Below are 12,749 nucleotides of genomic sequence, written 5' to 3' on the forward strand. Positions count from 1 at the left end.
GAATAATTGCTATGCAACATTGATACTGATATAGCTAAATATAGTAACCCTATGATATCTCAAGGAGTATTTATCAACACAATATAATGTGTTATAATGCCTGCTTAAAAAAAATCATATTGCTATTTGAGGTCTGGTTCCCCCCACTGAAACCCAGCATACTGAAGTCTAGTTAGCATAGTTTGCATGAAATACAGTTTAAGATTTTTAAGTTAATCACACTTCGCATGAACTCTTAATTCCACCCTCTTCACTCACATAACCCTCACTTCCTTTAGCCATCTTTCTCCAACTATACTACATTTGTAGTATGTACTTTCTTCCATTCTTATTCCATCTATCTTCCTGTTCCAATCAATTCTCATTACCGTCACCTCTCTGATCTCACTTATGCCAATTCTGAAATAACCTTGATTTTTTATTACCATAAATAAACTCACACCATCACCTTGGTACTTCATAGAAAAATAAGAATATCCCTACAAGCCACTATGAAATTAGTACAAACAAGGCAAACACGCATACGGAAAATCATCATACAGCAATATGGCCATTGAATTTAGCATATTTCTAAAACAGCTCATAACGACAGTTAACATTTTTTCAAAATAATAATCGTCACTCAAGTACAATAATTAGACGTGGGAATAATCCCAAAACTAGTCATATACAAGTACTTTTTGGAAAAAGAAAACCAAACCAAAAACATAACATCACAGCACTCGTTAGCTTTCTTTTCGTAATATCTATCTTTAAATACAAATAAAATATAGAATATAGCTCTGATAAATGTCGCTCAACATTTTCGTCTTTCATCGTACGTACAAACATTACAAAAGACAACAGATAAAAAGGAATGTATGAATAGAATTTGCATTGACGGAGCATAATTCCTACCAGATGTAGTCCCATGGTTTTTTTCTTTTTTTTTTAACATGTTCCAGCAAAATGACCAACATCTGTCGTTGGGGAGTCTAGTAGATATACAAAGCTTTGCTTTTTTAATACAAAATCACAACAGACTAACACATTAAAGCACAGTAATATCTACGGACAACGAAAATAGCTTGGTGAATTATTGGACGAGGATTTCGTAATTAATTGTGTAATTGCATACAGCAATTTAGCTTCTACAATTAATCGTGGTATATTTGGTTCACCGCAACATAGACACCAATAATCAGATCACGTCATCTCCGAAAATAATTTAGAATTACAACTTCAACTATAGTTGTGCAGCCCTACATTCAGACAATGCTATCCTCTGGTAATATAAAACTAGCAAAAGAATGTGTGCCCATAAATTCTAAAGGAGCTGTAGCATTCCACTGTTTAACCTTTCCCACCAAAGTATTCTTTCACTCCCCTCATACACTTAAAGGCATTGAGTTAATGTAAGAAAGTCTTACGCCAGCCCTACACCTCCAAAATCCATTCACAAGGAGTGAACAAATAAACTCTAGGTGGAAAGATAGAAAATATAGGCTTGTGTTTTCTTTTTAAAAAAAACACATCAGTTGCTAACACAGTACATGGTTGGTTGGTTGGTTTCAATCTACAGTTTCCTTAAAGATGAGACAAGATTGATTAACCAAAACATATTGCTTGGAATCCTATTAAACGGGTAAAGAAAACAAAACAAACACGCAGAGACGCGTTGCTCCTTCAAAGCAGAAATGACTAAATGATCGTCCTACTGTATGTGTGCTGCGAGAGGAATGCAGACATTGTTGAGTTGGAGGAAGCAGAACATACTGTATATGCCTGGTCCAACTTTGGAATTTTGCAGTTGGTCAGATGCCATGTTACTGGAGCAGTCACTAGCAGAGTCAAAGAGCACCAGCTGTACGGCTGGCTTTGTCGATGGTTGGCCTCGAGGATACGCACACCTTGCCGGTCACTTTATGCTTCAGTCAGATTCTTCAGTCAGCCACTGTCCATGTCTGTATGTGTATGTGTGTGTGTTTGTGTGTCAAAAGTATGAGTGAGTGAGTTTGGTGCTTTAGGTCTGTTGTGGTTAGGTGTGTTGAGCAGGCCTGAAAAGTATTATGACCAACTCTGAACTCATCAGTCTTGTGTGCGTTCATGCACGTGTGTGTGTAACACAGATGAGCATTTAGTAAGTGCCTATGTCTATAGAGCTCAACGGTGACTGCTCACTTTTTGAACAGCTCCATTTTCCGGTGTTAATTTCTCATTAATTTACACCAGGAACATTTCACGAAATCCTCACAATCAAAACATTTAATTTGGTGCAACAACAACAAAAAAAAGGGTCAACGAACAGTACTAAACTAAAGAAATGTTAGAGTGAATTTACTATTCACCCCATAAATATTGTGAATGATACATTTCCAATGAAACAATAGTTTCATTGACACGGTTCAGTGCTTCGTTTACTAATCTAAATCCTCCATTCAGAATATGAATTGAATTTTTTACTTCCGGAACGTCACTGTTGAGCTCTACATATTATGTTCCTTGTCCTTACTCTCCTGTGTGTGTACAGTCATGTCCGTGTGCATGTGGCATGTATATGTGTGTTTGCATTGCAGGTCATGTATCCCACCCCAGTCCAGGTATCCCCTCTGTTCTCCTATGAGTTGGATCCCTGCTCTCTCTGTGGTTGTGAGGGAGTCTTGACAATGGTGATGACTGAGGCAGTGTTGAGGCGGGGGGCTGTGGCCAGGAGGCTGCCTCCTCCGGACTCAAGGCCCCGGGCGAACCTCTGCAAAGCGGCCAGGCGGGCCCCGAGGCCTTCGAGCTCCCTCCGCATGCCAGCGTTCTCCACGCCCAGCCTCTCCACCTCGCGCTGGAGCTCCTTCTTCTGCTGTTCGAGGGCCTCGCGCTGTGACACCCGCTTGACACGGCAGCTGGCGGCATAACCCCGGTTCTTCAGTGTACGCCGGCGTTGCTTCAGCTTCTGCACCTCCTCGCGGGAGAGGCCCCGCAGGTGCAGGTTGAGCTCTCGCACCGACAGCGACATGAGCTCGCTGTCTGACAGGATGGGCACATTCTCGCCGCACTCCCTCTTCACCTGACAGGACGCAATAGGATCAGTTTAGCTTTGCTCACTCACACGTTGGTTATTAATGCAAAGTAAAAAAGTACATTAAAATAAGTTAAAGGAGAAATAAAAATAGAAACAAAGGCTCATTAAAAGAATATTGGAGAGTTGGGGAAAAGGAAGGGAGGTAATGGAATAGAAGGAAATGAAAGAAGAAAGGGCAAACATGGTAGAAGGCAACAGCAGACTGGATACGAAAAAAAGAATAGTCAACAATGGGAGGACATTAAGAATTTGTATCGATGCTGACGTCTTTCCTTCTACAGAAATAGTTGAGGCTGCCAACATAAGTCATTGTTATGGAAATAAACTTGTCTTACTGTACCTTCAGGGCTTTGCTGTTTCTTTCTGATGTCATGGTCTGACTTTGTTTGTTCTTCTTCCCCAGGCACCAGGCAACACGGATTTAGACACTCTGGAAGAATAAACCAAAGAACATACTATAAATTAGGGCTGCACAATATTAACAAAAATAAAACTATATTCTGCAAAACAATGGAATCTCTTAACGCATTTAGACCGTACGATGTGTGGGAACGTCATAACTAATCCAACCGACTGGTTGCTAGGACGCGTGTACGTTTGATATCAATGAAAATGCGCTAGGACGTGTGTACACTGTACACACGTCATAGCGCATTTTCATTGATATCAAACGAGAGAAAAATATTCTGAATTTCTCTTTTAGTTGGCCTCTCCTTCTGCGTGCGTAATCTAAGGAGCTCTCCGTGGTTTTGACTAGATGGATATACTAAGCTCTTCATTTCTGACTTCAACATGCCATGCATGTCAAAATATGAAGCAAGCGATCATCAACGACTTATATCGCAATCTTAGCGAGGTAAGCAAGCAAAAACATGTCTCTCGGTTTTTGTCCGGAACGGAAGGGGTGCTTCCAGAGTAAAAGCGGCCATATCTTCCCGGCACCCCGAGCTTCTATTTTGGAAGAAATCCCGGTGCTGATTGTGTTAAGATGCCATCTGGGGCCAAACAAACCTAGCATCATGTTATCTGGGAATTTAAGTAATCCTTTTTTTATGATTAAATATTCAGCCCCCCCCCCACAAAAAAAGCATTATTACATGTGATTCAGAACATCATGCCGTTTTGTTCTCCATTTAGTCTGACATTCACAATGTGCTCACAAGATGGCCAGTCATGTGCGAATCAAAAAAAAGGAGAAGAAGCCAGTATTCTGAGCTTTTCCAAATGTTGCCTTTTATTTTAATCAGTGGTTTGATATGAAAAGAAGGGCTTCCAAGTGGTGTGCTTGTACTTTCTCTGTTGACGTCTAAGGGAGGGATCATGTGTCCACCCCCTCCTTGCTCAAAGCAGGTGTCTCCGAAATCTAACCAAAACCCACCACACTTCCCCTTACCAACCGTCATGACACAGAGGGGCCGGACAGAACTTTCAGGTCCTTTTCACTCTCCCCACTGTGGTGACATGGATTCTGTAGTATTGTACTACAGTACTTTTTATCTACAGTACAGTGTCAGTGAGTGCATTGCACTGACAAGAACACCTATACAAATAATTCAGCAAAAATAACAAAACTATATTCCATTATTTTAAATCAACAAATATGACTACCAAGACACTGTCAATGAAAGCAATATATTTCAGTTGTGCTAACCCTGCTGTCACTGTAAATACACCATTCCAAACCTCCTCATACACGTGTGTGGAATGAAAACTATCCTTAAACACCAGGCCTGGTTTGATTGCATTTCCCGTAAAGCGTGGGAAGTTTTGGTTGTGTGTGTCGAACCACCAGACGTGACCGTTTCATAAAGTCAGGGTGATTCAGCAAGAAACTGCCTTGCCTGGCTGGTCCACTGTCCACAGCTCCGCCAGCACACACACACACACACACACACACTCTGTGCTGAACAACAGCACATATAAGGTCACATGGGTAGATTTCCACAGACATAACGGCGTAGTGCTTGGGTATTACCAAATATAATGTTACATTATAGATGGTATATTCAATGACGACTATCCCAAAGTATTGCGTTACTGGCCAACCACAACACGTTAACCCTTTACCCCCTTATTAAATAAGCAGAGGGAATGGGATGACATAAGATGAGTTAAATTCCACATTCCACACATGAAACAGGGTCGTATGCCCCCTCCCCCCAACAACAATCCTCCCGTTTCATATTCAGACACTGCTGGCTGGCATGGTGCTAAAAGCAGCCTGCTCTAGTAAACAGCCATCACAAGTGCGCACGCCATCCATCTTAGCAAGGCTTTAAATGCTAAACAAATGGCTTTAAACATTGTAGGTACTTAAATGTGCGTCCAAAACACTGTCCAGTAATGTCATTATGTGCCCACCGCGTTACCTCGAGACCAATAAGGCCTAAACAATCCGTCAGAAATCGAAGCATTTGTGCTTCAGGGTGGCTCGAAAACATGCTAGCAGCACGTTAGCATGGAGGGCTAAAAGAAGCACATTAAAGCAAACAGCTGCCTACTCACTTGTCCTTGGTGTGTCTGTCAGTCGCGGTGGAAAACCAGTCCTCGTCGGTTGGTGTGTTCGGTGATAACAGAAAACGGAACGTCTTCACGGTCAAGGAACGGTTGGATTTATATGTCTGCTCTCGTCGGTCGAGGAGAGGCGAGGAGAGTGTCTGGCGACAAAATGTCAGTCCGCCTTTTCCCGGAATTACTCTCTGCTGTTTGAGGTTGGATTCTTTCATTCATAAAAAACACACCAACAATGACGTCAGGCCAGAGGAATGAGGGCGGAGCCTCCCCCCGCCCCCACAGCGTACTGTGAAAGATGTAAACAACATGGAAAGGAAAGCCCAAATCCCAACTTTTCCATTGCCCTGTTCCCTGGATTTCTTCTTGCATTTTCCTTATTATTTTTCAATATATAGACTAAATAATACATTGTTACATTACACACACACACACACACACATAATGAACAAATGGAATAATACAAAAACAAAATGTATTACATTGTCCATGTTCATCTCACACCATATAATCAGGCAAGTTACTTAGGCCTTTATTATGCTGTGCAAATGAGTTGCGAATGAGTTATAAATGGGTAAATTAACTAAATTGATTTTACTGTGACTGTTACGAAGGCTTTCACTTAGAGCTCCATATATGGGGATAACCTATAGTCCCATATATGGAGACAACGGCGATATCCAGCGCTGACATCATATTAACGTAGAAACCCCAAGGATGGATATACACAGTGGTGACATCATCATGACACTAGACTTGCACATCATAAAAGGAAGATCCCAGCTTCTAAACCTCAGATACCAACCAACGCACTCGGTATCTCCAACGATCCCAAATCCACGGTCTACTGGACCCAAGCAAGACACAAGATACAGAACATAGGACAGAAGACACAAGACACAAGATTCAAGACACAAGACACAAGACACAAGACACAAGATACAAGACACAAGACTCAAGACACAAGATTCAAGCATCGAGACCACCTCAACACATACGAACCAAGGTGTCTGGCCTTACAACCCAGACCCCTTCGTACCGTATACTACTCCTACGCTCTGAGGTATCTGGCTTTACACCATTCCAATTACACCTGTTAAACATCCCGGTTTAAGTTCTAATCGGACACCACTGAGGCGATCTCTAAACCTAACCTTTGAATAACAGTCCCTATCAATCCTATTTAACAGTGACATCACATCACCCACCCTTATTTACAACACATCAGGGCCGTAATACAATATATTAAAATATGTTAATCCAGTCTATCATTCATCAGATTTTTTGAAAGAAAGACCCTTGATCATTAGTTTGTAGATGATACACTGATGAACAGGTTTGAAGATCTCATTTTACACAATGTCATGCTCATGGTGTTGACGAAACAAACCTGTCATTAGACAGTCCGGACGACAGGGGGAGACGTTCGTTTGAGCGAATTGAACGAATCCAGGAAGTGACCCCTTTTCCCGTCATCCAACGCGCACATGCACGCTTTACTGAATGACCTCAGACTGTCGCAGGACCGGTGCTGCACCCTCCTCGTCTGCCTAAAATTCACGCAAGCCCTTTGAGAAAGAAATATAATAATCTCCTCCTTTCTCTGTGATTAGCGACCAAGACCAGGTCTCTGCTGATTTGATCAGACAGACTGTCGGAGACGGGCTTGTAAATAGATCACCATGCCCGGAATTGAAGAGCTGCCCCCCACTGCGGGCCCCATCTCTGTCCGGCCCCCTGAAGACGAGATTGAAGATGATGATGATGACGACGATGATGATGAGGTATGGATTTATTATAAACACATTAAGTCAAATAAATCCATTAACAATCACACTGCAGCCTTGCCTGGATTTAAGCGGCAGCTAGCTTCTGAACATACAGACCCTAGCTTGCTAAAATAACCCTTCGATTTCTCTCGGAATTAATGCTGGCAGTCGTTAGGTAATGTAATTTGACTTTTAGTTGTTTTGTTGTCTTGTCGCACTAATGCACAATCATCATGGACATTGCAGGTGAACTTTGGACCATAATTTCCAACCCTATGATGACTTACTTTACATAGATTGGAATGCAGCTGTCATTTGATTTTAGTGACTGTTCCTACAGTGTAGAAACAGTGAAACACTGTTTCACTGTTTCTACACTGTAGCTATAGGTAGTTGAGCCATCCTTTGTGGCCGAAACCCTGAGAATTGAGGTCAAGTAGACCTCAGAATTGTTGTACATGCCCCAGAGCATATGATTGTAGGATGTTATCACACAGTACACCTGTATTTGTTATGTTTCTTTCTGCACTCATTTATTCAGGGGTTTTCCTTTGATTTGTCATGTGTGTGTGTATATGTACGATGGATGGATGGATGGATGGATGGATGGATGGATAGATTGATTGATAGATATGAATAATCCATTGCACACCATAGAGCAGTATTTATTTGAAGACTTGAAACAGTGAACAATGTGTTTTTGTTTTCTGTCTGTCAGTTGGATGAGACATTAGGGGAGAGGCTCTGGGGTTTGACAGAGATGTTCCCTGACACAGTGCGCAGCGCTGCAGAGGTGTCCGCAAATTGTTCTGTGTCTCTTGCCAAGCAGTTCTACAGGTACGTAACGTCAATAGTACTGTATGTCTCTTCCACATTGAGAGATCCACACTTCCCTGAAATAAAGTGAAAAGTAGTGAATTGGCCTGGGCCATGGCTCAGTGGTCCAGGCACCTTGGCCGGTAGTCCAAGTCTGGCAGTGTGCCGCGGGTTCGACTCCCGATCCCGACAGCCTTTACTGCATGTCTCTCCCCCATTTCCTGTCAGCCTACTGTCTGTCCTATAAAATAAAGGTGAAAGCCGCAAAAAAAAAACATAAAAAGAAAAGTAGTGAATTGATTACTCTTGATGCTGAAATGATGTAGTGTTCTTATGTAACATGATGGTGTAGGTTAGCTGCCTGCAAGTAACTCTTAGATCCTATTTTTAATATCTGGAATCTAGAGTTGTAATACCAACCCTTGACAGGCCATACATCGAAAAACTGAAAAGTCCTATCTGATTGTATTTATTTAACAACATTAAACTCACCAACACTGTAGCTGTACGGAAAGCTTGAATTATCCTCTTTTTTTATCCTCAAGTTTTTGTTGAATAAAAATCCACGTTATGAGCTACTTTCTAGCATTAAATTCTGTGCATGTGATTATTTTACTAAGTGTTGGAGTTTGGAAGTGCACATTTTCAATAACGCAACGTCCTGCTGCCTCCTGCATTGTGTTTTATTTTTTATTTTATTTTATTGAGATGGTACGCACAACGCAGGACATGACCGTTGAGTGATTTCCAACTAGCACTTCTAAACTCCAACACTTATAATAAAAAATAATAAATATAATCACCTGCACAGAATTTATTGACAGAAAGTAGCTCATAACATGCCTATGGTGGATATTTATGAAACAAAAACATTGCAATGGAAAGAGCATTATTTAAGCTTTCCGTACAGCTGCAGAGTTTAACGTTGTTTAATACAATCAGATATGATCAGGAACGAGTACATTCAGAACTAAGGACAGCGCATGTAAGATGTTTTGGAGATAAAGCCAGAGAGCCCAGACTAAGATGGTTTCGACATGTGCAGAGGAGGGATAGTGAGTATATCAGTAGAAGGATGTTGAGGTTGGAACTGCCAGGCAGGAGGCCTAAAGGAAGACCAAAGCGAAGATTTATGGATGTAGTGAAAGAGGACATGAAGTTTGTTGGTGTGAGAGAAAAGGAGGCAGAGGACGGGGTGAGAATGGAGGCAGATGATTCACTGTGGCGACCCCTGAAGGGAAAAGCAGAATACGACTTTTCTGTTTGATATATGGCCTGTCAATAGTTGTTATTGCAACTCTAGATTCCAGATATTACAAATCGTATCTAAGAGTTGCTTGTGGTGTAGGTGTACCGTTAAATTATACAATTCAAGCCCTATCATATTTCACTTTCTTCTAGCTTGTAAAATGTTGCTAGCTAATTATTGTGTTGCTTTGTACGGCAACACACTTACTGGAGCTGACTTCTGCCACTTTTGATGTTTTGTGACCGCTGACCACAGTCCACACATCACATAGTCATAAATGAATGTATACAACAAGATATAAAATAAATAACATACCGGTGTGTGTGTGTGTGTGTGTGTATATATAAAATAAATTATATATATATATGTTTTAAATATATATCTGCCCAATATGTCCCTCTTGCCCATATCCTAAAGCTATTACTCATGTTTATCTTAGACATTTCATCCCTCTTATCTTTTCCTTTTTATGTTTGTGTATGTATGTGCAATGTAGTTTCTCCCGCGCAGCACTCTGGGTTGGCACCACTTCCTTTATGATCCTGGTGCTTCCTGTAGTGTTTGAGACAGAAAGACTACAACTGGAGCAGCAACAGTTACAACAGCAGAGACAGGTGTGTGTTTGTGTGCAAACGTATAATTTCTGCACAGACCACAGCTTTAAATAAACTTGTATAGCTTGTTTCACATTTTGTCATTGTTCTTTAAACCTTTTGGAAACGTGTTTTGGATCTATGGGCATACCCAGCACAGGTGAAGACTGATCATATCCACCTCTCCATTTAGATCCTTCTCGGTCCCAACACTGGCATGTCTGGAGGGATGCCTGGCATGATGCCACCTGTACCTGGCAAAATGTGACGAAGATGTCCCTACACAAATGTGAGACCTGCCGCTAACAGCGGAGAGGGACAGCCCAGAAAAGAGGCAGCGAAGAAGATGATGAAGACCAGAAGAATTGATGGAACTGTGAAAGCTTTATCCTGATGATGCTTATTTCAATATCCAGGACTGGCCAATCGGATGGGCCGTTGAAGAGGAGGATTGCCATTTCCTGGGTGTTGCAGTCTAATGTGTCCCCCTCTCTCACTGTCTCTCTTTTTTCAAACACCTCACAGAGACTGACTTCATGGGGCAATATCTGTCTATTTTGTTTTTATACATTATACATACAGTATATATATATGTATATATATATAATGTACTTCTAGTGATTTAAGTGAGGTATGTTCCCTACGGACAACAGGTGAAGGTGGTTTATTACAAAAAAAAAAGGGTGTGTGAAAGATCCAAAGTACTTCTAGAGCCTTGTTAACTGGTGGTTTTTGTTCAAACTGAAACATGAAACACTGGCATAATGTGGTGGACCAAGAACAGAGACAAGAGAATATTCTGTTATTGATTATATTTGGTTGTGGAGGGGTCATAGAGAAGGTAAAATTTGGGTCCTGAGTAAAGCCAGCAGTGAGCCATTGTTGTCTGTGTTTTCAGTCTGAGCAATGTCCATGTGGGCGTGATACTTGTAATGACATTCTGCCCTTTGAAGCGATTGAAAACGTCTGTTTGGTATTTGATATATTTATTGGTTCCATCTGTATGTGGAGAATCAATGGGTAGTACATGCCGACTAAAAGCAATGCGGCACAACTGGAGTGCATTCCAAGATGTGGAACATGCATACTATGTAGCTGAAATATGATTCATAACTCTGCTGCAGTGGTTCCCAATCCCAACCTCAGTTCTGGAGGCCTGTACTTGTCTTGTTTGTCCATACTATTTTCTTCCACTAGCTAGTTGTAAACCTGGTATGAGTAAATTAGTGTGTGATTACAGGAAAGCCCGTTAGTACTCTTTATCCCCAACACTGGATTTGTGAACTGTTAATCTAAGTCAGTAGTTCCCATCTCCAGTCCTGGGGATCAGACTAGAACACAGGCTACCATTTATAATTAGAAGGAGAAGCAGCAACATTCTGGCTCCCCTGGATTGGAGGCGAGAGTTGCTAAACCACACTCATATCCACTCTACACTGTGCATTTCTATCTGTATTGTTTGTGAGGTTTCATTCTGGGTACGATTGTTTCTTAATATGGTGTCCCATTACTTAGAGTTGACATCTCTACCATTTTTGTTTGCACCTTACAATAGCATTGGGCAATATCTGACATCAAAGTAAAGTAGCAGTATGTATGGGTCAAACTGTACTCGAATTGTCAATACTAAACTTTGAGAGTGGTTTATTAAAATATACATTTGAGAGGTGATCAATCAATGATTGATCACCTGTGAACTTGAAGACAGGTAGTTATTGGTCATGTAAAAGATTGATTAATTTAAGAACATGTCACAAAAGCCATATTTCCTTTACCTCTCCAAAGTCAAAGCCATAACCTGTTATACGTTTGGACTTTGTGTCACATTCCCTAGTGAGGATCTGCCCAGTTAAAAGAATGTATACTAACAAACATTACCCTGACAAGTGACAATTCCAGTCCAGTGTAATTGAACATCATTCGTTTTACTTTTCTCTCATGTTGGCCATTTGGAATTTACAGTCGCTTACCTCTGCTCATGGAGCATATTCTCTGTTTTCAACATGACTGCTAATAAAAACACCAGTGAGATGGAAAGCTATGTAGGCATATGTCTTTACTCTAGGGGGTCAAACCTATTGATGCAATAGATTATTAAAATATGTTGCTGTTGAAAGTTAGATTGAATTTTGTGTGTGTGTGTGTGATATGAAATCTAATCTTGTCTAGCCTAAATCTGTACACTATCGATTGAGTTGATTAAAATGAGCTTGTCGATTATTTAGGAAAGTAAGTAGGTTTGTAACCTTCAGCTATTTACTAAATGGTTTGTGTCAATTCAAAATGTAATCTCAATAAGAAATGTTTCATTTCATACATTTCATGTAGTCAACTCGCAGAAAACAACAGGCCACTGACTAGATAATACTTGCACTAGCTACTAGCTAGTGTCCACTGGATAAGCTAGCCTACCATAGATTTACCGGTAGATATGTTTTTCTTTACGTCAACAGTTGCCGGACAACTAGCTAGCCAATCACAGCCTGCTGTCCCCCCGTACCATGGGATCTACAGGCAGAACAATCTATAGATGTTTCCCGCCAATCAATCTGTCAAGTGCTTATTAGATAACTCTGGTCAATTGTCAAAACGGGTTCTTTGTTTGATTTAACCTTTTGATAATGTAGGTAACTTCATTCTTATATTGTGTGGTAATGCTGTTTCTATTTAATTATTAGTAGTTTGTGGCTATTTAGTGAATTTATGTGGTTGTAGATTTTAGTAGTTGTAGTTCATGTCAGCAGGCCTGCCTTGGGAGC

The 12,749-nt window shown here is 40.9% G+C and overlaps 2 protein-coding genes across 2 annotated transcripts; one reads left to right on the plus strand and one right to left on the minus strand.

Moving 5' to 3' along the window:
• Window positions 1-388: 388 nt before the first annotated feature.
• On the minus strand, window positions 389-5,801 carry maff (v-maf avian musculoaponeurotic fibrosarcoma oncogene homolog F). The gene is made up of 3 exons (XM_079491865.1): window positions 5,558-5,801; window positions 3,393-3,482; window positions 389-3,037 (listed from the first exon to the last, which is right to left on the minus strand). The coding sequence occupies exons 2-3, from the start codon at window positions 3,423-3,425 to the stop codon at window positions 2,597-2,599; spliced, it is 474 nt and encodes a 157-aa protein (XP_079347991.1). The 5' UTR covers window positions 3,426-3,482; window positions 5,558-5,801; the 3' UTR covers window positions 389-2,596.
• A 1,183-nt stretch (window positions 5,802-6,984) lies between these two features.
• tomm22 (translocase of outer mitochondrial membrane 22 homolog (yeast)) lies at window positions 6,985-12,031 on the plus strand. The gene is made up of 4 exons (XM_079491868.1): window positions 6,985-7,347; window positions 8,051-8,169; window positions 9,894-10,011; window positions 10,184-12,031. The coding sequence occupies exons 1-4, from the start codon at window positions 7,246-7,248 to the stop codon at window positions 10,256-10,258; spliced, it is 414 nt and encodes a 137-aa protein (XP_079347994.1). The 5' UTR covers window positions 6,985-7,245; the 3' UTR covers window positions 10,259-12,031.
• The last annotated feature ends 718 nt before the right edge of the window (window positions 12,032-12,749 follow it).

The sequence above is a fragment of the Electrona antarctica genome (assembly GCF_951216825.1).
Source record: "Electrona antarctica genome assembly, chromosome: 22".
NCBI lineage: Eukaryota > Metazoa > Chordata > Actinopteri > Myctophiformes > Myctophidae > Electrona > Electrona antarctica.

Coding starts and splice junctions, on each gene's coding strand:
- maff (XM_079491865.1), bottom strand. CDS start 3,425: ATGACATCAGAAAGAAACAGCAAAGCCCTGAAG. Junction 3,038..3,392: donor GAAACAGCAAAGCCCTGAAG/GTACAGTAAGAC, acceptor GCGTCCTGTCAG/GTGAAGAGGGAGTGCGGCGA.
- tomm22 (XM_079491868.1), top strand. CDS start 7,246: ATGCCCGGAATTGAAGAGCTGCCCCCCACTGCGGGCCCCATCTCTGTC. Junction 8,170..9,893: donor CTTGCCAAGCAGTTCTACAG/GTACGTAACGTC, acceptor TGTGCAATGTAG/TTTCTCCCGCGCAGCACTCT. Junction 10,012..10,183: donor AGTTACAACAGCAGAGACAG/GTGTGTGTTTGT, acceptor CTCTCCATTTAG/ATCCTTCTCGGTCCCAACAC.